Raw genomic sequence first — 22,613 nt, 5'->3', positions numbered from 1 at the left:
AGCAGAACAGTAGTCACTTTTGTCATTAGCTGAGTAATTTGGTCTAGGAACCTAAAAAAGGCAATCTTCCTAGGCTACTGTTGCTGTAAACAATTAGAATGGAAAGATTAGGCTCTCTTCAGGACTTGCCTTGTGCATGGAGGTTTAACAAGCAAAGGTTTTACTCAAATTCTGCATACTGCCCTACTTAAAGAAAGCTGGCTGCTGTTCTTCAGTACTCGGATGTTTGACTCAGATTTTTTACATTTGATGAATGATAAACATTGTTCTCCTATCAGTGGAATGAACGATAAACCACCACACTTTTCTATCTCAGAATATTTTGATTTAAATATTATAGACTTTAATTGCTCTCTGCCAGAATATATTTGCACTACTCTGAATGTGGACCATTCTTTTGTAGCTGTGAGAAATGTTTTATTTTGTAAAATAAATAAACCTGTTCATAGCTGCCATTTTAAAACTTTGTATATTTTCAGTGGATTTTAATGAGCAAAATGCAGCACAGTGTCTTTGGCTAAAGGTTGCATAGCTTAAAATGAAAATAAATTAACTAAAGTATGTAATTGGGCTTAAGCTCTCTGGTAACTGCTGCTGCTTGAAATAGCCTTAAACAGAGACAGTTTGAGTTAATTCCTAGTCTTAAGAGAAATCTATAGTTTCTCCCATTACTAAAAGAATGTAAAAGAATTCTATCTGCATGGTCTTCATGTCCACATCTTCATCGTCACAGCATTTCTTTATATATTCAGAAAGTTATTAGCCTCAATTTAGTACAGAGATTTGGAAATAGAGAGAAATAGCTGATTTCTTCTTTGAAACAGTAATTTTGATTGAAGCACATTTCATTGAAGACAATACCCATAGTTTTGTTGTCTGTTACTTAGCCAACATGTCATGAGCCAAATAATTATTTGTAGTTAAATCTTGTGGAAAAAAAMCAGAACCTGGAAATATCTCAAATGAAACCTCATAAATTCATTTCTAAGGTAGACTGTCATGTTCTGCAGAGGAGTACATTATGAAGTCAGAAAGGACATGAAAACATCTGTATTACCTAAATAGTTCCTCAGAACTGTGATGTTTATGTTTGTCAGAGTTGGAAAAACTTTTGTGAATGATTTGGGGGAGGACACAAATCCTAGCAAGGAACTATAAGTAATACCATAATATTATTTCTCTTCACAACATTGTGTGTGTGAAGTCAGAAAGCTGCTTAATGCTCAGCAGTCCAAATTTAACATTTTCTGAAATAGRTATGGCTATTACTCTCAGTGGTCATGGACTGTGCATTTGCAACAAGGTAGATTTTGCCTGAAAAAGTGAGTATGTAGATTGTTCATAGGCTACTAAATCTAAGCAACCATCATATCTGCCTCTCCCTGCCCACTCTTCCTCTCAGTGAATAAGAAAGCTTTCAAGTGGCTTCAGTCCAACAAAAGCAAACAAGGAAGCTTTCATCTGACACACTGAGTTTCCCTGTATGCTCTGTCAGACAGGGTGAAGGCAAATATGTGGTGTTGTAAATGTCCTCTAAAAATCAGCTTTACCATTGCAGTMTTTTTGTWTTTTTTTTCTCTGATATTGTAGGGTTAAGAGGAAATGGAAATGGTGCAGCTCTAAATAAGGCTGTGATGTTCTGGATGAAATGTTGTACGGGTACTTCTTAATTATTTCCATGATACTTGTAACATAGGATGTTATGACAAGCTGAGACAATTCAGAACTTGTAGGAGTGTCAAAGTGTGGTCTGACACTGTATGAAAGAATACCAACAAGTTGAAATGTTATGCAGAATATAACAAAATGTTCCAATACAAAGAATAGAAAGAACAGCAGAAGGTTAATAGGTACTTTTTAAATATTCGCTACTGTCATGCAAATCTGTGTAGAAATTTGCATTTAGACTCTTTGAAAGAGAAAAGACAGCATGGAATGAATGTYTGATGGCTTCAGGTGATTGAAACTGGGGACACTTCAGCTATGTAAGGTTTTTAATAATTCCCTTAGTTTGTTTCTAGGTCTTGGAGCACACAGGCTACAACAGGATTGGCTATCCGTTTTTAGTTACAGCTTGCAGCATTTCTAGACTTGAAGAGTCAGATAAGCAAAGAAACCTCCTGTCTGAGAGATCCAAATAAGTTACAAATTACTGCTTTTGAAAGAAAACGTCCTGTCCTGGTTTCCTGGAACCACATTGGTTTCAGATTACATTTTTTTATTTTTCTGACTTTGATCACRGTAACCTGTTCTACATATTCTCAGGGCCTTTCTTCTGCTTCCTTGATAGAATTGTCTCTCAGAATAAAGAACATTCACTTCTCTTCCTAAACAATCTTTTTCATCAGAGTTCAACTGAGGGGCACTTCGGCAAACACTGACACTGCTATAGCAGAGTCTAAATTTGGGTCAGTGGTGTCTACCAGAACTGGGCTCAGGGGTGTGTTACTTGGTACAGCATTTAAGCTCAGAACACCAACAGAGATTGCCAGTGGTCATGAAAGAAAAGATGAATATGTAAAAATTTAATCACTGTTAGTATGYGTTAATAACTTTGGTTTCTACAAAAGTAACCTATGTATATGTTTTAAGTTAAGAACTCTTCTACTTTGTAAAGATAGTGAAAAATATCTATGCACTTCCTTTTGTTATTTGCTCCCATGACCAGTGAATGCAGGTAATTAAATTTTGAAAACGTGTGTCCTCATCCGAGAAGAAATTAAAATCACATTTTGAAGATTCCACTTCAGGAAATGTTTACAGAGCATGTGGATTGAGGGTCTTTAGTTTTCAGGAGTAAGTGGAATTGGTTCTAGTTGGAACARTCTGCACACGTAATGGAAAAGATAGAGATGTGTGAGGCAACTCAGAAATCATTCCTGGGCTAAAGTAGGGTTCATTTTCTATGTGCTGTTTAAGAGCCRGGAGGCAGATACTGCTCAGTTTTTGACATTGGGTCTCCCCTGACTAAATCAGCATTGAATCTTCAAATATTTCTATTGACTGTTAATTTAAGAGGTCCTTTTGCAGGAAGAGATGGCTTTTTAAAATGAATGTTAAGGAGGGTTTTTCCTGTGGGAACTGTGGGCTCCCAAAAAGGATTGAAGTTACTGGTTGGCTTACGATTTGTAGCATAAATGCTATTGCTAAATGAATTTAAGTTGTTCTGAATAACACAGCGGTTCATAAGTTCATAAGCAATTCCAAATGAGTTTGCTAGTAGAAAGGCTAGCTTTGAGGTCTCATTGTTGGCAGGGCATGCCTCAAAATAAAATAATTTTGACAGGTTCTACCCTCCTCTAGCTTAGTGACATCACAGAGCTTAACTGTGAAACCTTATTCTGTTCTTTGTGRGTCTACTCTGATTTTACTTGTAAATGAATTTGTTCCTACTACAGATGTGTGGTCCTTCTTGTGAACAGACRCTTCTGGACAGTTTGTTTATTATTTATTTGAAAGGTCTTCTATGGGAGAACTTGTGCTTTTCACATTTATGTCAATGATTTTCACACCAGCATTTATCACGTAACTTTAAGGTTTTGTCTACATTTTTCGTTCTCATAAAAGAGACTACATGTGTTGCAACAGGGTGTGGTGGCAAATTTGTTTCTAATGACACCAGTTCTTAACATCAATTTACCCATAGTCATGGTGGCTTATCTTAACTAAAGATAACAAATCTGTAGCATTGTGATTTATGAAGTCTCTGTAGTCATCTCCTTGAGACAATAGTTTGGCAATATCTTGATACATACATTGAACATGAGCRAGCTCTGCGTTTGGTGGAAAGCTTGTAGTAGTCAATATGTGAAACACCTGCTGTGAAAAATGCACTGAGCAATATAGAAAAGGTGGGTCATTGACTGCCTATTTGTAGTCAGTAGTCCTGAAGAGTATGTTTTCCCTTTCCTCGTATTAGAATGTATGTCCTTTATACATAAACTGAAATTGGGAGCTGGAAGGTAATAAACTGGGTTCTATCTCATAGGAGAACTTACTAGCATCTAGAAGGAATCGCAGCCTCCTGTCTTTGGAAGGAGGAGGAAGACACGAGCAACATCTAGTTTGCATGTACATTAGCCTACCAAAGGAAAGACTCATTTTTAAAGAAACACATTTTTGTTGTTTCATTCTTTTTGATAGTATATGCAGAATGGTTTGCAAATAGTAAAGACATCAAAGAAATTGCTAAATGCAGTTTTATCATTTATAAGTCACTCTTGTCAAATTCTGAAAGTAAAGTTACTGTATAGAAACCAAGGATGAGAATTTTTATCATTCTGTATCCCTTTTAGGTATGAAACCAATGTTGGTTCCAGCTATATTTTTGATACAATAGCAAGGACATTGGGCCTGAGTCATCCAATGATGAGTAAATAATTCTGGCTTTGAAATTTGGATTAATAGACATACTGGCTCATCATTAAAATACAATYAAGGAATTGATAGAGTTTTTTAATAGTATTGGAGTATTTAAATATCAGTCAATGATTATTTAACAAAATGCTGCATTTTAAAATGGTGGTTTTAATCATAAATCAAGTGAAAAGCAAATTACTGATGGCTTTTTCCTCCATCATTTGCTTCTTCCTCTAGTTGGGTAGCCTAGCCTTTCCACAGACAAGTCCCACTTAATTCTGCCAGAATTGTTTCATTTTCAGCTGTATTAAATAACAAAGTATTGTTGATGCTGTTGCTCATATAGCAGTGCAATAGTATACAGCCATCTTTTGAGAACTCACCTGAAGTTTTCTTAAACATACCTTTTGTTATATAATGTGCTCTTGTGTATTGTGTTACTTCTTTTTTCCTTCTCGTCACCGGGCATATCCACCTCATGCAATGCATTAACAGTTACCACTTGATTCTGCATTTGGCATGTTATGGTTGCAGCTATTGCAGTCTGCTGGTAGTGTTCTGAAACTAGGTATTGTTTATAAGTATGTTTTCGCACAACTGATTCACGGACACCTTCCTTCTGTGATCATTGCTGTGGAATATTATAAGRCATAACTTGGAATCCTTCCAGTGTCTGATTATTTCCAGGCTGTGAATGAGTTAATGCTTAGTTCACAGAAATGGAATTTTGAAAGGGAGATTTTGAGTCATTTCTTTGGAGTTTTTTTCCTAAGAAGCTAAACCATCTCCCAAAATATGGAAGTTAATATGCTTGTAGTATCACAATGAAGAGAAGGCAAGTAAAATGAACAACTTTTTCACATATGCCATGTACCTTTACATGAGGTAAGAGGTAGAAATCATAAACCTTGATTGTGCCAGACTCAAACCATCCATTCTTTGCTTCACAAACCACCCTCCTTTCTATTTTATCTCTTAATTGTAGTCGCTAACTGCATATTTTTAATACCAGATAATGATACCGGTCAACTAAGACTTAGAATTGTGAATCTAGTGCTCACCATGTAACACAATGGTAGTTCCAGTTTATGAATTGATTATCTGCCTGTCRTGTCTTCTGTTTGAGAAAATATGTCTCTTTGAACGGCTGTTAATCCTTGCTTATGTGTCACAAATACATGTTCTGATTGAATCTGAGGAATCATTCTTCCCCTTACAATTTTTCTTCCTGAGAAAATGTCCTATAGTCAATGTATTACAGAACTTGGGAAGCAGAGAGTTTTAAATATAGTTATTGAACGCCTATTAAAGATATTTTTAAGTGAAGTGTTCTTGGGTTAAACAACAGGGAAATTATTTTGTGGCCATTTTTCTCTCTGCATGTTTTTCCTCCAAAATATCTGAAGACCAGATGTTCTTTCTGAGCAGGGCACCATGTATCCTTAGAAGTGGAGGCTGRCATATTTTTTTATTCTATGTTCAGCCTTCTTTATTCCCATATTCCCAAACCCTACTGGGATAGATGCAAGAACTAAAAACAGTAAATGAGACTGCCAACATGACAACATATGCTTTAGTAATAAAAATACACTTTAAAATAGTAACTGCTGTAGTCCTCTTCTGAAACTTCATGCCAAGTTCTGCTTTTTGCAAAACTCACCAACTGCCTGATAAATGTGTGACATGACGGGCTGAACTTGTGTAGAGAATCTTTATCAGGATACTTCAGGTGATTTTATCAGTGGGTGGAATCAGTTCGGGTTGTAGTTTCATTTGTTCCGCAGCACCTTGATACATGTGATAGCTGTGGAATCCCTGGGAGCATAGGAACAATCTATATACAGCATCTGATTTAATCCAAGTGTGATCACGAAGATATTTAACAACCAATTTCTAACCGTTTTCTTTTTTTTAAGTATTGAAAAGCAAGTCTTTCATCCCTTTATTTACTCCTTTTATACCGATAGCTTCATTGCATGCAGAATAACACCTTCGATCTCTTTTGATAAGGCAGCTCTCTTTTGATAATACGCTCTCAGGTTAGCATATGGGAATGAATGAATTGGAAGTCTAAATGTGGAAAGGTGCAAATACAAAGAAAAGGYAGGGACAGGGATTTTCTGTGGAGGAGAAAGCTTTGAACTCCTAGCAAAGGTGAAGCACATTTAATGATACTTTAGATGTTGCCTTCATTTTCTGTCTTTCTCCTCTTACATAACTTAAGAAGTTACATGTGATTAGCTTTGTGAATAATATATTTTTGTTTCTAAAACTGTAGTAACCTCATTTCAATATTTAGATGCATTTTTTCCAGTGTTGGTTTGGTTTACATGAGAAACATATGAAATCTGTTTTCTCTTTGTATTACAGGGAGTTCAGTGCCATTTTCCTCTACCAGTTGATAGTTTGGGTTATCTTCTTTATGTACTTTAAAAATATCTGTTACAGAGGGGCACCAAAGTTGTCACTCAAAGAGAGCGCAGGTGTTTTTAGAGAAAAAGCTCAGTCACTGCCTATGTTTAGTTAAGAAAGTTCATGCAGTTGGAATGAGGTGAGATGGGCTTTAATGTACAGTACAACTTCAATGAGAAAAATGTCACAAGTTTTGTATTCATTAAAAGAATAAACATACTGCTTTTTATAGAAGCTAATTGCTCTATTCTGCTACTGTTGGAATTAGCTACCTGAAATAATATGCTTCAAATATGAACATAAACAGCAATACATTTTTTATAATATGTGAAACTGTGATGTCTGTGAATATTCAGTATTCACAGTATTCGATTTTTTTCTGTACATGCAGCAACGTATGCATATAAAGATTTCCCRAAATACTACTAAACAAAACTAAATAGTAGTGGATTACATGCCATTATTAATGTACTTTTTTTTTTCTTCATTGCTTCATAGAACTTGTACATTTCACATGAAAAGCCATAAAATATTACTGTTAGATTAATTAACCAGGCTGAAAATCGTCTTGTAAAAACACTTGTCATATTTGAGTTATAAAAGRATTAATCCAGTCTATTTTCAAAAATATTTCATCATTCTGGATTGAAGCAAACMCCAGGGTTTTCATCATCCCAAGAGAGAATTACATGGTTTAAGTGGGAAACTGAATACTGTAAGCTGGTTTCCAACATTAAGTGCAGCTTTCAGTACTGCGAGAACTGTATTTAGGAAGATTTAAATTTCTGCAGTACATCTTCACTGGTTTTAAATTTTGCTTTCAAAAGTTCTTGACATACTTGTTCATTTCCTGCCTCCTTATTGTGATTCCCAACTAGAAATAGTATGTGAATACTTAGAGTTGCATTGTATAGCAATCAGCACATGTCTTATAGGTTGAAGTGGTATTAGATGTAGAAATATTATTTAAATACAGATATTAATTTTTTTAATGTGGAAAAAGGGTAGCATAATAATAGAAGCTGAAGTTCATTTTGAGTCAATTTGATTKTGTAGGTTTTTAAAGTCATAAAGCATGGAATATGTCTTCTTCCAGCTTGATTCCTYTTAGGAACAAAGTTTCATATTTGTATAGCAATGCATTCTGTCTTCCAAAGAAAAAAAACTGTGGGAATATAATTTGAAAAGCTGTCCTTTCCGATTAAGCCTGTGACTGAAGGGTAGTATGTAATTTAGTTATTAGATAAGAATTCCAGTAAACTCAAATTTGCTGACTCCTGGTTTGTAATTCCAGTAATCTTTCTGCTTTCAAAACAAAGACCCTGTTGATGAAAAAAACWAGCTAGTAACTGAATAAGAGAAAGACTATATGCATAATCTTTATTGGTTTACAGTAATCTCTTGTACTCTGTCTGTGAAAGCAAGGAACGTGTTGAAGAAGCTCTTACTTTTTATTGAGTTACCAAATGAATTGTTGCCTTCTTGTGATGCATTAAACTGAACAACCACCATCTATGGCAATGTAACTATTAAGTAGGTATGCACTGTACTTCTGAGTTTCTCTTATTTCTTAAAGACTGCAATGCTGTGGCTTTTTTGTTGGCTGCCTTATTAAACCATCCTCTCCCACAGGAATGGAGGATGTATTGTGGTTTCTATAACTTACTGGAGTGTATGTTAAGAGCCCCGCTTTCCAGATGAATAGGCTGACAGAGTCCTCAGATTTCTGTTACTAATTCTCCCTCTTTGGTTTGTGTTCCCTTTGCCTCCATATCCTCACCCCACYCTTGGATCATGTAGGCTCTCTCTTCTGTCTGGTACTATGGGTGAAGATGAAAACGAATTTTAAGTAGTCCATATGTAGCTTTTCATTCTTTGCTGTTTAGAACTCTCTTCTGTTCTCAGCAAGGTACTGTGAAGTAAAATCAGTCCTTTCACTGTTGCAACACAGCGTGCAGCTAGAGCTAGTTTGCCTCCTTTGTTGCAACAAATTGCTTGTTACGATTGTATCACCACTACATCTATCTTTTGATGAACACTTTCAGAARAAACTACTATCTTTTTCTTGTCTAAACTGCAGGGCTTGTACTTTATTTTCTGACCTCTGCTATTTGGGGGTGGCTTTCTTCCTGTTGTGTCTTTTTGCTCTCTTACTCAAGAAAAGTATTTTATTTTGGCATTTTCTGAATCCCAGGTAGACTCATAGCCCCTCTTCAAGGCTTAGAAGGATACCATGTATGATCTTCCACGCATGCTATTTTGAAGTGGTAATAGTTGTGGCTGCAGAGCTCTTGTATAGTGACAGAAAAATCAAGGACCTTTCCTTCAGCTTTTCCATATGCAGCTCTCAAGTGGCAAAAATCTTATACTTCTTCAAGTGTTCTTTGGATATGTTCCAGTTTTGCATTTTTTAGTGCTTTCTCTCATGGGAATATAATACATTCAATCTCACATTCCACTGGCCAGCACAAGAAAACCATTGTAAGCAGTTGGTGCGGGGCACTGCCATCACTACAGTAAACAGAGACAGTGCCTCCTGCAAAATATTGGTGCAGATGATGAACATGAATAGGAGTCTTGAACTAGTCTTCACTGGCCATCTCTCTGTTCAAAGCCAGACTCATACTCTTTTAAACTRCATTTGTATCAAATGCTTTAGGACAGACTTTGTAGGTAAGGGCTCTAGCTTTTTACTTGCTTTGTCACCACAGCATAATTCTCTAATTCCATCCCTTTCCAGACAGACCCTTCATAATTGTCTGCCTAAATTGACAGTAGATGCTATATTGGTGAGTATTTTTAGAATCAGTAACTTCATACCTCAGCAGTCTCAATTCTTCTTCAGTAGTGCCTGAGAGGAAACAAGATCTATGACCTTTCCGTAACTGTTCAGTTCTTTGTATGATGGTGATAATGGCCTCCCATATTAGATCTTAAGGATTCTTTTTTTTGCTTGCTTTGATAAGTAGCTCCAAGGAAAACCTACAAAAAAAGCTGTTACTTAATTTCAAGCTRTGCCCAAGTTCTACTGAGCCTTCTTCATCTTAATGAGAATCAACAGCTGGATTTTTATATCACTCCGAGACTTTGAATCTGTTTTTGCAACTGTAGTGATGATAGCTTTCCTACTTCTCAGCTGATTCCAGTCTATGTTAAATTTTACTTTTTGGTTCACTTTGTAGCCAGTCCCTACATGTAAAACTATCTGATGCCTTTAGGACGCATAACCTCATTTGTATGTGTGATGATACAAACAGCACTTCTGCTCTTTGCCCCCAAATAATAAAGCTGCRTTCTGGTCTATTTTCTCTTCATTAAGCTGGTTGTTGTGTCTCAGGCTGTAAAGAGCATTTTAGTTCTGGCTTTGGTGGCAGGATCGCTTCACCTTTTGAAGACAAATGGTCTCTGTGTCATCTGGGATATGCACAGTGGATGTGGAGATTAATTGCAAATGAATGATTACAGCCACAGGAGGAACTGAAGTTGTACATTCTTATTTCAGAGCACTATTCAATTTGAAGTGCATTCTGATCATGTATGAAAGACCTGTATGTCCAAATTATAATGATATGGTTACATAGTACATCAGTAGTGTGTGAAGTGTCATTTCTCTTTCAAAAGATAATCTCCAAAGGAACTTTACTGAGCATAAAATCAAATTCCTTTTTGAGCCAGGTCCGCACTGAGATGCTCTGCCTGGCATCCAATTTCAACCAGTTGTGAGACACCTACTTTCTCTGTAAAATTGAAATTGGGCAGTGGATTCAGAAGTCAGCTGAAGAGATGGGAATCGGTTTCAGAGATCSCATCAACATTGTTTTCTTAGGAAGCCATTTTGGAAGAATTGATGCCTTGAAAGCCACTGATTATAGCATTGAAAAACACAATTTTTTCTCTRTAATACAAGACTGGATTAAATAAACTTTGGTTCTCCAGATGCGATTAAGTTACAGCAAGTTAAAACATTGTTAAATAATCAGAGTTTCTGTATTGTTTCTAGGYAAGTTTTTAAGAAGAAAGTTAGTATTACAATATGTAATTCTTCCACATATCACACAACAGTTGTAGTGTAGAACCATGAAACAGTTCATATGCAAGCAGATTTCATTTTTAGGGCAATAGGCCTTTCAGGGTGTGATCTTTGTAAAAATTCATAGCCAGGATTTCAGTGTGGCTTAGCCATTATGTTCTGCTTTTGATTTGTACAATGAAAACTTCTGGAATGTTTTCATTAAAACTTATGAAGAATATTTTTTGCCTCTGAGGGTAAACATGGGATCTTAAAATAACTGGCACTAGTGATGAGAATAACTTTTTGAAGTAATATAAAATGACTTGTTTGTGTATCACAAGAACCAATGAGTGAAACATGATTTTTGGGACATGTTGTACTTAGTATTGGAAATAATTATTGTAATTAACTGTTTATAGGATTCCCTTATATGGAACTTTCAATGCATGGCTTACATCAAAATACAATTCATAAGGCTGGGGTGGGGAATATATTTTGGCACGTATGGTGAAATATCAGCCTGGGCAGCTGAAATATGTTTTTGTTAGTTGTTTATCACATTTTCAGCTTTATTGCATGAAGGAGCTATGGAATTTTTTTCCCCTAGGCACAAATCTATGGACTACTCGAATTTTTAAAGTTTATCTGGATACTGGAAATGAATGACATTATAAGTTAGAGGTTGTATGATCTTGCATTTTAAACTTTTTATAAATAAAGACAACAGTCTCWGTGAAAAGTTAGAATTATTTTACACATAAGAAAAGTAGGTTTTTGGTCATCTCTCTAAGGCAGACTCTAAGCTTCCTCCTGAACTTACTTGCTTAGAGCAAATCACATTTAGTAAATAAAAAATKTTAGTATGTAACCATTTGGAGGCTTTACCATGTTAAAAAGTTCTGTTGAAAGAGAATTTTCAGTATTGAGTAACGCATTCAGTGTCTTCATCTCTAAGTTCTTCCCACGTACACATACATGAACTGAAAAACTGAGGACCTGGAAAAAAATGCCAACAGAAATACACACTACTTGCAATTGGACTATCAAAAAAATTGTTGGTAGTTGCGGGACACTTGCTTTAAAAAATCTGTTTTGCATTGCATGAATCTGTGGAAAGTACTACATTGACAACATAATTTGTGGGGAGGGAAGACAACACAAATGATAGTCTTTATTCTTGGATTACATTAAGATAGWATGGAAAGAACTGCATACTGGTAARCCAAAGTAGAAATATGTGGTTTGAAATGACATGTCTCTGCCATTGGAAGTTACTTTGGGTTATATCCTTCCATACCATTGGAAATTTTAAAGAGTTCTTCCTTGTTACTCAGGCTTTGTAAGCTGCTAATTCATTAAAAAGAAACAACCATTAAAATATCCCACCTTTGAGTTAAATCCTTAATATTGAAATTGTTGATCATCTTGTTATTAATAAACTCTGTGTGCTAGRGCATCATCAATTTTAAACTGAGAAGTATTGGCATTAGTTTGCTRTAATACACTGTTCCAAATTATTGAAGAGTTGGTCACATACTACAAAATTTCATAGTGTATGTATGTACCTCATATATGCATATAATAAGTGTTACTCATTATGACAGGGTATGTGCCAACAATTGCACTTCATACATTATTTGACTTCATGGAACTCTGTTGAGCCAATATGGTCTTTTATCTGAAAGTACTTCAAAGGAGTTTAGAACATATGTAAAAATGAAGATACACTGTTAAAATATAGGTTTTCTGTAAATGTTCTACCTATCATTCATTTATAAAATCAGTTGAAAATTTTTCATTAAAAAGTGGGTTTGTTCCAATTAAGTCACATTTATGGAACCTTAAAATTACATTACTATGATAAAATAGTAATTTATATTTAGTATATTTAGTATATAGTAATTTATATATAGCATTCATATTTCCAGTATGCAAAGCAAGCAATTTTCAAGTTGTTCTCACCTAGAGAGTTGTTTGAGAGAGAGATTAGCAAGACAAAGGGACTCCTTCCAAATTAATTTCTTCTGTACACTTTCCCATTTGGAGCTTTTGAGTACAAATTATTGGAATTGCAGTTTCCAATCAGCTTTTGTGCCACAACAGCTGCAAGACAAGACTTGCATAAAATTTGTCTAGAGGTTTGTGGAATAATCTTTAACACAGTTCTTGATGGTTTTATGTAACTGTCAGCAAAATTGCCAAATTACCTTATTTTTTCTTCTGTTGTATTGAAATTTTCATGAATTTAGGTTCCAACTGGGTGTTGTGTGGCTAAATATTTTCTTAGTGATCTGTATCTGAAGTGAGAATATTTTAAAAGTTTTCTTTGTGTTTTTTTATCCACCCCATAGGACATGGCCCTTGTCGCTCCTGAAGCGCCTTCAGARCAAGCAAGAAGGGTTTTCCAGACATATGACCCTGAGGGTAAGGGCTGTACTTCATGCTGAAAGAAGATTTTTTAAAATAGAAATGTGCTTATTAAGAGAGGACTGTTGCTTAGAAAATGTTCAATACCGGAGTCAACCTACAAGTGCCATTGAGCACCCCAGTCTATTGGAAGGTTTCCCTGCCCACAGTAGGCAGGCTGRGACTAGATGATCTTTAAGGTCCCTTCCAACCCAAACCATTCCATAATTCTATGAAAAAATTACCTGAGAATTCTGCAGTRAGGGAAGTTGTGCAGTAGTAAGTAGAGTTTTTTAAAGAGACAGTTTTTAACYTTGTAATGCTCTTTGTGATTAACTTGAAGCTTAAATATTATTTTATTTCTCCTATATTACATTTTCATGAAACAACTAATCTGATACAATTAATTTTTCATGAGAATTTTTTCTTGACTATATGCAGCATACACAGAAAATTTTCTTATATTTTGAGAAACAGAGGATGTCTAACAATCAGGTACTATTTTAACTGATCAAGAGGGAAAAACTGTACAGTTATTATCCCAAAGTACTGAGTGGAGAACTCTATACAAAGACTGAATTTTTAGCAAGTATTAAGGTTTTAAGTGTGAGTGATAAATCCACAGTTTCTGTATTGCACTCCTCTTCTTATGTTTTTTAAAGCATGAGAGAAGCATTTAAAAACTGCTTTTCTTCTAGAACCCCACCATTTGCTTGCAAGTTTTACATGTAAAGATATGTAGTATTTGTATTTTCGAGTGAAATTTGTTCTCCTAGAAAGCGTTTTGTTTCTTTTCCTCACAAGAAGCTTTGCTACTTCTTCAGATAATGGTTTTATACCTGACACTCTGCTAGAAGAWGTAATGAAGGCTCTGGACCTTGTTTCAGATCCTGAATAGTAAGTATAATAAAATTTAAATACTTCAGAAGTATCAGTTAAAAACATTAATTATCATTTAAGGCTTTTTTCTGGATTCAATTATCCACATAGCTCTTATCATTTTGGATTGATTTTAGTTTGGGGTTTTTTTTTCCTAGTTTACCTTCTGGGCACTGAAAGTTATTTYGAAATGTCTAAGTGAGGTTTAAATTAAAGGGAAGGAATTAAAATTAAGATATCTCTAACTTTGGTARTGATAACTAGAAGCAAAAAAAAACCCTCAGACCTGCACTACTATATATTGAGGAGATAGGTGTTTTTTTCTACATATTAACAGAAGAGCCAAACAGTCAAGGTATTCAGAGGCAAATTTGGATTGCCACTGGATCTTTCTGCTGTTTGAAGCTGAAACTGCTTCAGTTTTGTTTCCACCAGCTCTCAGGACCTAGTAGTGTTTATAATTGCCATTTATTGTTAGAAATGACACATTGATTCCTGGGGTTAGAGTTTAAACTTCAATGTTTTAGATCTAATGTGGACAGACAAGACTAATATTTGGTGACAACAGTTAAGCTTTGGTGTCAAAACTTACTATGCTTTGTGACYGAATGCTTAACCCAGAAAGGACAGCCGAGTGCTTGAACTTCCTTACTGCTTTGAAAAGCTTCAGCTCTCTTGTAAACATTTGGTGTCATTTAGTTTGGTTAAAACTGGAATAACTGTGGAGACTGCAAGTTTTTTTACCACAGCCATCTGAAATGTGATTGAGCCTTTTCTGTCCTTTCAAATGTTGAAATTATATTGAAGTTTATTGAGTTGTTCTCTGGAGGATAGGAGTGAAAACTGAAATAAAGAGATACCCAAATGGAAAGAAAGTACAAGACAAAAGACTCATGTTCATATTGTAAAAATAAGTGGTGAAATCTGCAAAAGACTTTTTTTAAAAAGGGAAAGAAAAAAATCATCGTTGAATAGGTCTGAGAAGCTTTCTTTGGCCTTTTTGTTCTGCTGTCTCCATAAAGCTGCAGAAATCCTCTTTCTTCATTCAGTGCTTTTCCCATTTGGCTGTTTGGCTTTCAGGGCATTGGTGGCATAGCCTTGGCCTGTTTTGTTGTGCAGAGCACATCAAATATGAATGGATGTACAAGGAGCCAGTCAGAATGTCTGCTATATCGAAAAGCCATGAGCAAACCATCGAACAGGGAGTCTTGAATCGTCTCCTCTTAAATAAATATATTGCCTAATCCTRTTATCCCAAGAACCAAGTTTGTTTTGGTTCTAGATGTTTTGTCTCTTAGTGTAGAACACAAGTATAAATAACATATTTCAAACTCCGTAAAGGCTTTTCTGCTTGTTTTTTGTTTGCTCTTAAGTAAAATTAAAGGCCTTGCCTCCAAATGTACTATTTAAATGTAAGGCTTTAAGCTTCTCAGAATCTCGGGGTGTATAATGATCAGACTTGATTAGAATTTTAGAACTGTAGAGGGAAAAACTCTGTAGAGCAGACATGAATTAGCAAGGTGACCAGGCAGTACTGAATGTCATTGCATGTGTTTTTAGTAAAATTTTCTAGTCTTTTAGTAAATATATCTGAGAACCCACCTGTCTCATTTGTTTTGCCTGTTTCTAAAAACCATTTGATGCTCTTTATAGCACMAATTTGAGCACATCTATCAATCTGGATTTAGCTTGTTTAAAACATTTYATCTTCTCTGCCTATTTGGTCAATAGCGGAGGCTTTTGTCATCACACATTTCTCAGCCGTAACTGTCCAAAGGCCATCACCCTAACACTCATAACCTCTTCTGTTCAAGTACCAGGCTTCACACTGAGGAGGCTGAAGCACAAGCACACACATGTTCAGTAGCTCTGCTGAGGTACCAGTAACATTGAAAGGTGTTAGGGGTTTGTTGAAGGAAAAAGCCTCAGTTGAAACATGCSACAATCCAAATTCATTGAATCTAGCCTCTTGCTTAATTGATTGAATTTTGTACAATGGCCGTATTTAAAAATTTAGTTTGGCTCTATATATTTTAAACAGTTCTTGTATGTCTTTAGGGAGTATATACCTTGCTTTAATTTTATTACATAATTTTAAGTGCATTTTAAAAATTATCTGTCATGGCTCTGTTTGCAAACACAATGTTTCAAGAATTTGGGAAGGTTTCAAACAGCCATTGAAACACCTAGAATTAYGTACTTTGAGAGCAGTGAGAATGAGGAATAGAAGGATTGAAATCCAGTATCTTGTAAATCCTCAGTCGTTGTTTCACTTGAGTAGTGGGTATTTTTAAAGATAATAAATTAGCATAGTTTATAGGATATCACATTCAGTGTTATGAATTTTAAAATTCTTCTTCCGAGGACATTAACAGAGMTAGTCTCTTAAGATTTGCATAACACATCCTTTGTGTGTTGAGGAAGAAGCAAAAAGAATCCAAATCATTTACTGCTGTATGTTCAGACTAAGAAAGGAAGTTACTTAAAGATGAAGACGTGTAAATGGTAGCCCGGAGGGCAAAATGCTTCTGTGCAATAATCAAAAAGACCTTGGAAATGACACCTTCTGACTTCAGCCCCCAACAAAAGAGACCTAGAGTGGTTAAAAGGCCTAAGTAATAAAAGAGGCATCTATGTGAGGCTAAGATTGTGTCTTCTGAAAGGAAAATATTGTGCCTACAGGAAAAAAAAAGGGAAGAACCTGGATTTATGGAATGTTAAATGTAAATACAATACAAAGCAGAGTTAAAACCTTCTGTAGACTAATCAGCAAAGTTATAAATAAAAGCTAATAGTATTCTTCTGAGCCCATCAGTGCCAAGAGGTTCACATGAGGTTTGTGGCTCTGATAGATGACTCCCAATGTTTAAAAATATTTAAAGTCAATCAGAAAAGTGCGATGAAGTCTCCATGTGCGTTAGGTAAGATGGTAGGGACCAGTTATCCTCATCAYTGGAGAAGATTAGAGAGGGGTTCTGCACTTAAGCCTTTTTGTGGGTTGTCCAAGTAAGATTCTGAAGTGTCAAAATAAATAAAATAGCCCAAATCCTGAAGAAACATCATAATGACATTGCTGAACTATTTTAAGTTACCTACCACTGTGAAATGTGCTGGGCCAAACAGTATCAGAATGAGAAGGTGACAAATGAACAATACACTTAGAAAAGGATTTGAAGGCCAGTCTAGGGAAAATTCACCTGTAAATATTTCATGTGTAAACATGGATTAGAAAGGAAGATTTTTTTGTAAATAAGGAATTGATCAAAGAATGGAGATAGGAGGGAGATAATTAAAGGAATTTTTCTGGAATTTGTATTAATTCTGTGAATTTTTTTACTATACCGGTCAGGATTTCACAGTAGGGATTTGTATGATAGTTTATTGCTGATACAAAAGTGTTCAACATGTTAAAAAAAAAATGCAATGTGTAAGAGCATGAGAAGTTRCTAGAAGATATGGTAACAGAGAAGTCTCAGTACAGTAAATGTAGGCTGGTTGCTCAGGGAACAAAGCAATCCTGATTTCACATACACATTGTTGGTCTGTGAACTAGAAATAATTAGTCAGGAAACAGACCTTAGATTCAAACTGATAGCGATAGATAGGCATACGGAGTGGAATTCATAAGAATTATGTCACTGTATAAATGCCTGATGTTTTGCTCCACCTTGGAAAAAGAATATTTAAAAAGGCATCAGGAAGGCAACAAGGCTAATTGAAGGTATGGAATGTTCTTAGTGCAAGGAAAAGCTGCATTAGGACTGTTTGACCTGGAAAAGATAGACAACCATTGGCACATAAATAGGGAACAATTGTTAATYGGTTCACACAATACAAAAATGAGATGTCATCACACTGAATTATCAGGTGACAGGTTCAAAACAGAGAAACACACTTAGTCCCAGAATCCATAGTTTAATTTGAATTTTTTAGTGGAGTTTATTAAGAGCCAGAACTATAAATGGGTTCAAAGCCAATTAGGCACATGCATGGAAAGAAAAATATATATCTTTGTGTTTTAGATACTGCCTGTCACTGAAGATGTCTTTGAGCAGCAGACTGCTGGAAATGGGGAGGGTAAACTAAGGATGTGTGTTTGCCCTATTGTACTCTATCRTAAGCATCCACTGCTGACCAGTGACAGGAACAGAATACTGGGCAAGACGCTCTGTTGGTTTGACCCAATGAGGACGTTCTTGTGTACGGTACAACTTGTAACTAAAGCAGAGGGCTAGGTAGATGCAAATAGATACAATCTCCTGCCTGTAGAAATATACTGCTTAAATAGAAACATAGAGTTATAATTGACATTTGTTTGCAGTGACCTGAAATTAGACCGTAGTCATGCCCGTAAGGCTTCCAGACTAGTATTGTTAGTATTTCCATTGTTTGTTGGTTCTGGCTTCTTTGATAACAACTACGTGATGCAAGTAAGAAATGTATCTGTTAAATTTCATTTCAGTGTACTTAGAAAATCTTGGAAGGTTTTCAGATCTCTGTTTAAAAACAGGTTGTTTGGCAGTGACAGAGCTATATTTGAAAGATTACTGTTTCTTGTATCTTTAAAGAATGCTTACAAGACACCAAAATGCCTTTTGGGCTGTAAACCTGGTTTTAGATGGTACGGGTTTCAAATTATTTTACCAAATATGGTGGTCCTTCAGAATTATCACTTATTTAATTTAAAATAACAGATTACTTTCATTTAAAAATAACCATGTTTTGGCAAACTTGCATGCCATTCTGGTGTAGTTGTCACTAAATGATTAAAAATAGAATAGTATTGCTATACTTGGCAGTCAGTAATGTGGTAGCACAGCATAACTTAGTCATGCAAGAATAAGTGTCTTACTCATACTTTTATATTCAATGTTTTTATCTTAGTGTAAACCTCATGAAGACCAAATTAGACCCAGAAGGRCTGGGCATCATACTACTGGGTCCCTTTCTGCAAGAATTTTTCCCTGAGCAGGTAATGAATATAGCTTTATTGTTGCGTGGCATTGTCTATTCTGTTTGGTGTTGAGATTTATTTATTATCATTTATTGTGATATTTCATCAATATCACAACAGTAATTTTTGTAAGTGTTACATTCATTTGACTCAGCTGGTCAGCAAATAACTTCTATATTACACAACAAATGGTAGACTTCTGTTTTGTGTGACATGCCCATGATTTTGTCAGCTTTACRCTGGAAGGATACTCCACTGTAGTGACAAGTTCTAATTTAACCTCAGGAAATAKATGAACATTTTGYATAAGAAATTGGATTGTTTCCCTTYGCAGAAAGAAACATATTTAAAACTATTTTTATGTATATTTCTTAATAAKGTAAAATTTTTGAGTTTAACAATTMTTGTAATCTTAGGTTTCACATATGTGGAAGTTAGGGTATTAGAAAATTATATTCAAGCTCTCAATCTGTTCTATATTCTTTAAGATTGCACCAATACTGAGAGTCAGATGTTAACCTAGCATTGCTGTCCTCTTTTTTCTTTRCCTTGGATCACATTTTCCTGCCATTATGCTGCCTCCCTGCCACCAGGAGCCTCTTTAAACAGATTTGTGGTAAACCAGAGCAGTGAGCTGGTCTGGAYAAGAGCTCTCTTTACAGGTTTGTGGGGCTGGTTCCATGGCCATYCACATACCTGTATTGGCAAAAGAGAGCAGGTTTACCTGGAGGTAGAAGGATGGGATGATGGAAACAGAAGAGCTGAGAGGAATACTTCTTTAAAGGCTTTGGTAGCTTAGTCACTGAAATTATGTGGCTTAATTTTTATGATCAAGGAAATATGAAACCGATGGGTTTTAAGTGCCTTCAGCAAGAATCTTTTYGTTAAGGATTGTGCAGCACTAGGTATAATATTCTGTACTGTGAAACATTCTGGTCARTCAGAAGACATTAGAATTGCACTGTCAAAGACAGTAGGTCATTCAGAGGCTTTTCATCACCTAGAGGAAAGAGAGGAGTTAGTGTTCATTTTCTCTGGACTTGTAGAATTATTCYGCATTATATTTTTGCCAGCTGTTTCTTCTTCCTTTCATTTGTTGATCCAGAAGTGGAAATATATGTACAATTGAATATAATTAATTTCTCACAATTATATTACACTTGCAAATCTGGAAGACTCCACTGCTTTATTTTAGGCCCCAGGTGCTTAGAATGAAGTTCAGACAGCCAAAGAAGATTCTTCATAATTGGCTGTGCCTAAACTGTCCAGTACCATGGSCCATAGAGATGGAGGAGGAGAAAGCTACTGTATGGGGCTACCACCTCTCTTGCCTGTTGCTAAAGGGCATCATTGACTGAAGAGAGGAAGTTGGAGAATGAAGCATAGTGGAATCATGGGCAGAASCCTGCCTTGGTCACCTTGGTGGGGGAACTCTTTGCCTGCTGTAAAGTTGGAGCCCCCAAGTCAATGCCTGTGTGTCAAGTGCTARTTCCCTGCTATGTGTGATTCTTCACCATTCAGTTTTGCCTGTCCTGTTAAACCTTCACTGACTCCAGTATAAAACATGAATTGTTTTGGGAATTGTWACTGCCTTATGGATGCTGTTGGAGCAGTCAGCATGTTTTGGACTGGAACCTGCCAATATCCATTTTTTCAATCTGTCTATACTCTGTGGATGAGGTAGCAAGTAGCACTTGCTATATTGAYACCTTGCTCAGAATTTCTTCTGCAAGTGAAATTCTGCAGAAATGCAGGTTGTCYTTCTTTCAAATACTGTGAAGAAATAGCAGGTACCAGTGATGGTTAGAACTGTTGATGTTAATATTTGAACATGTAGCTAGGTCTCAGGAGATCCAGATTTGATTTCTTCTTCACTGACAAAATTCAAACCTCTATTCTTACTCTCCTAGAAAGTACTCAACTCCATCTCAAAAATAGGAAGATACCTCAGCTTTCCTTCTGAAAGCTGCTGGCGTAGAAGAACACTATTCAAAGCGGTTCACCCTGAGAGAGCAAGCCTGACTCTTTACTGCTTAGGGCAGTCACCTGGAGAKGGGGATTCCTGAACTCCCCACTAGCTCTTTTTTTTTTAAACAATAACTGCACAAAATTTTTAACTTCCATGGGACAGGAACTGGAAAACAGCATTTCTTTTCATTCTGTGTGACCATAACTTCCTCAGGGCAAAGAATGTGTCCTCTTCCCTTTCCAGCAAAGCTTAATTTTATTTATCTCTGTGAAGCTGCTTCTGTAAGCAGAGTTACCACTTGTCTTCACCACTGTCTCTCCACTGAATAGCCTGGATAGTGAGAGACCTATAGAGAGATAAGAGTTTGAATCATTCAAGAGTAGAAAAATGAATGAGGGTTTTTGTAATTTGATGGATGTATTGCAACCTGAGCAGATTTATTCTCGTTCCAATCTTTACTTCCATGTGTTTAAGAAAGGGATAAGCTTTTGTTCGGACCACTGGTCCAGTAGCCGTAAAAACTACCCCTGTGAAATCTCCAGCAGCTTCACAATCCAAAACACAGGCAGAACCATTCAAGGATTAGAGTTTTTCAATTTCATATTTCCATTTCATTAAAAAATGAGCTGATACTAAAACTGATTTTTGTTTCCTGGTTCAGTGAAATCCAAAGCTCTTACGACTAAAGCATTTAAACACCTGGAATAGTAAAGGTCAACAAAAGCCAGTACTTTTACTGTTGGGTCTTGACAGAACCARTGTCTTCAAAATTAGTTTACTTAGATAGGCATGGGAGTATGTTGGTTCTCTAGCTCTCAGATGGAGGGCCAGAGATTGGATCTGGTCCTTAAGTAAAATCTTTGTAGCATCCAGACAGTCATAAATAATCATGCATGTGACTATTGCATAAGGTGTAACATTAAAAATTAGGCCAGCTTCTACATGGTGAGTGCTGAAGTTGTAGTTCAAAGTATCCAAGTGAACACAGAAAATCATTATTTTCTCTTGGGGGTATAGCTTACTAATTTACTGACATAGTTTTTTTAAATTTCTAATAAGAAAGGTGAAATGAAGATTTTGTCACCTAAAAGAAACAGTACCTTTTTCGTTTCCTTGAGTCTTCCTTGTTGAATGCATCTGTTCTGCTGTAAAGAGAAAAGACTGAAGGCACAATGTACGTCACATGAAATTAACTGTCTTCTTTCTACTAGGACTCCAGGGTTTCAGAGTCATTCACTGTTTACCATTACAATGGACTGAAGCAATCTAATTATAATGAAAAGGTAAGGTTTACAATTAAGCCCTAATAACAAGTCACTATGTGAAACTGAGTGTAGTTACAGGCAAAATACTCTAACTTGAAACAAACTTTACAAAGCTATTGTTTTCATAATTTTCTTCCAAAATTTTATATTKAGAATTGGAAACTGCTTTTTGCTCCTGGTCATATTTGAGCTACCATACTGAATTACTTGGCCAGACCATGTCTCTGAAACTCTGCATTTTGAAAATAGCACTTCTCACACCTACCCCTCCTAAGGGGGGTCTGAACTGTAAGGGACAGTGGCGGTGTAACATACACAACATGCAACTTCTAGAAGTAWCTACATTTAAATTAGGTG

General features: G+C 35.9%; 1 protein-coding gene across 1 annotated transcript in view; it reads left to right on the top strand.

Moving 5' to 3' along the window:
• Positions 1 to 22,613, top strand: part of MINDY3 (MINDY lysine 48 deubiquitinase 3) — a 49,496-nt gene that overhangs the window by 25,285 nt on the left and 1,598 nt on the right. The window contains exons 11-14 of the mRNA XM_057383279.1: positions 13,135 to 13,207; positions 14,014 to 14,086; positions 18,953 to 19,040; positions 22,203 to 22,274. Of these exons, the coding sequence (XP_057239262.1) occupies positions 13,135 to 13,207; positions 14,014 to 14,086; positions 18,953 to 19,040; positions 22,203 to 22,274 (306 nt within the window). The remainder of the gene's footprint in view (positions 1 to 13,134; positions 13,208 to 14,013; positions 14,087 to 18,952; positions 19,041 to 22,202; positions 22,275 to 22,613) is intronic.

This window comes from Malurus melanocephalus, unplaced genomic scaffold, assembly GCF_030028575.1.
Source record: "Malurus melanocephalus ecotype Western Australia unplaced genomic scaffold, MMel_1.1 scaffold_14, whole genome shotgun sequence".
In the NCBI taxonomy this organism is placed as follows: domain Eukaryota; kingdom Metazoa; phylum Chordata; class Aves; order Passeriformes; family Maluridae; genus Malurus; species Malurus melanocephalus.
Note: the sequence above shows the minus strand (reverse complement) of the source record. Positions and strands in the feature narration are given on the sequence as shown.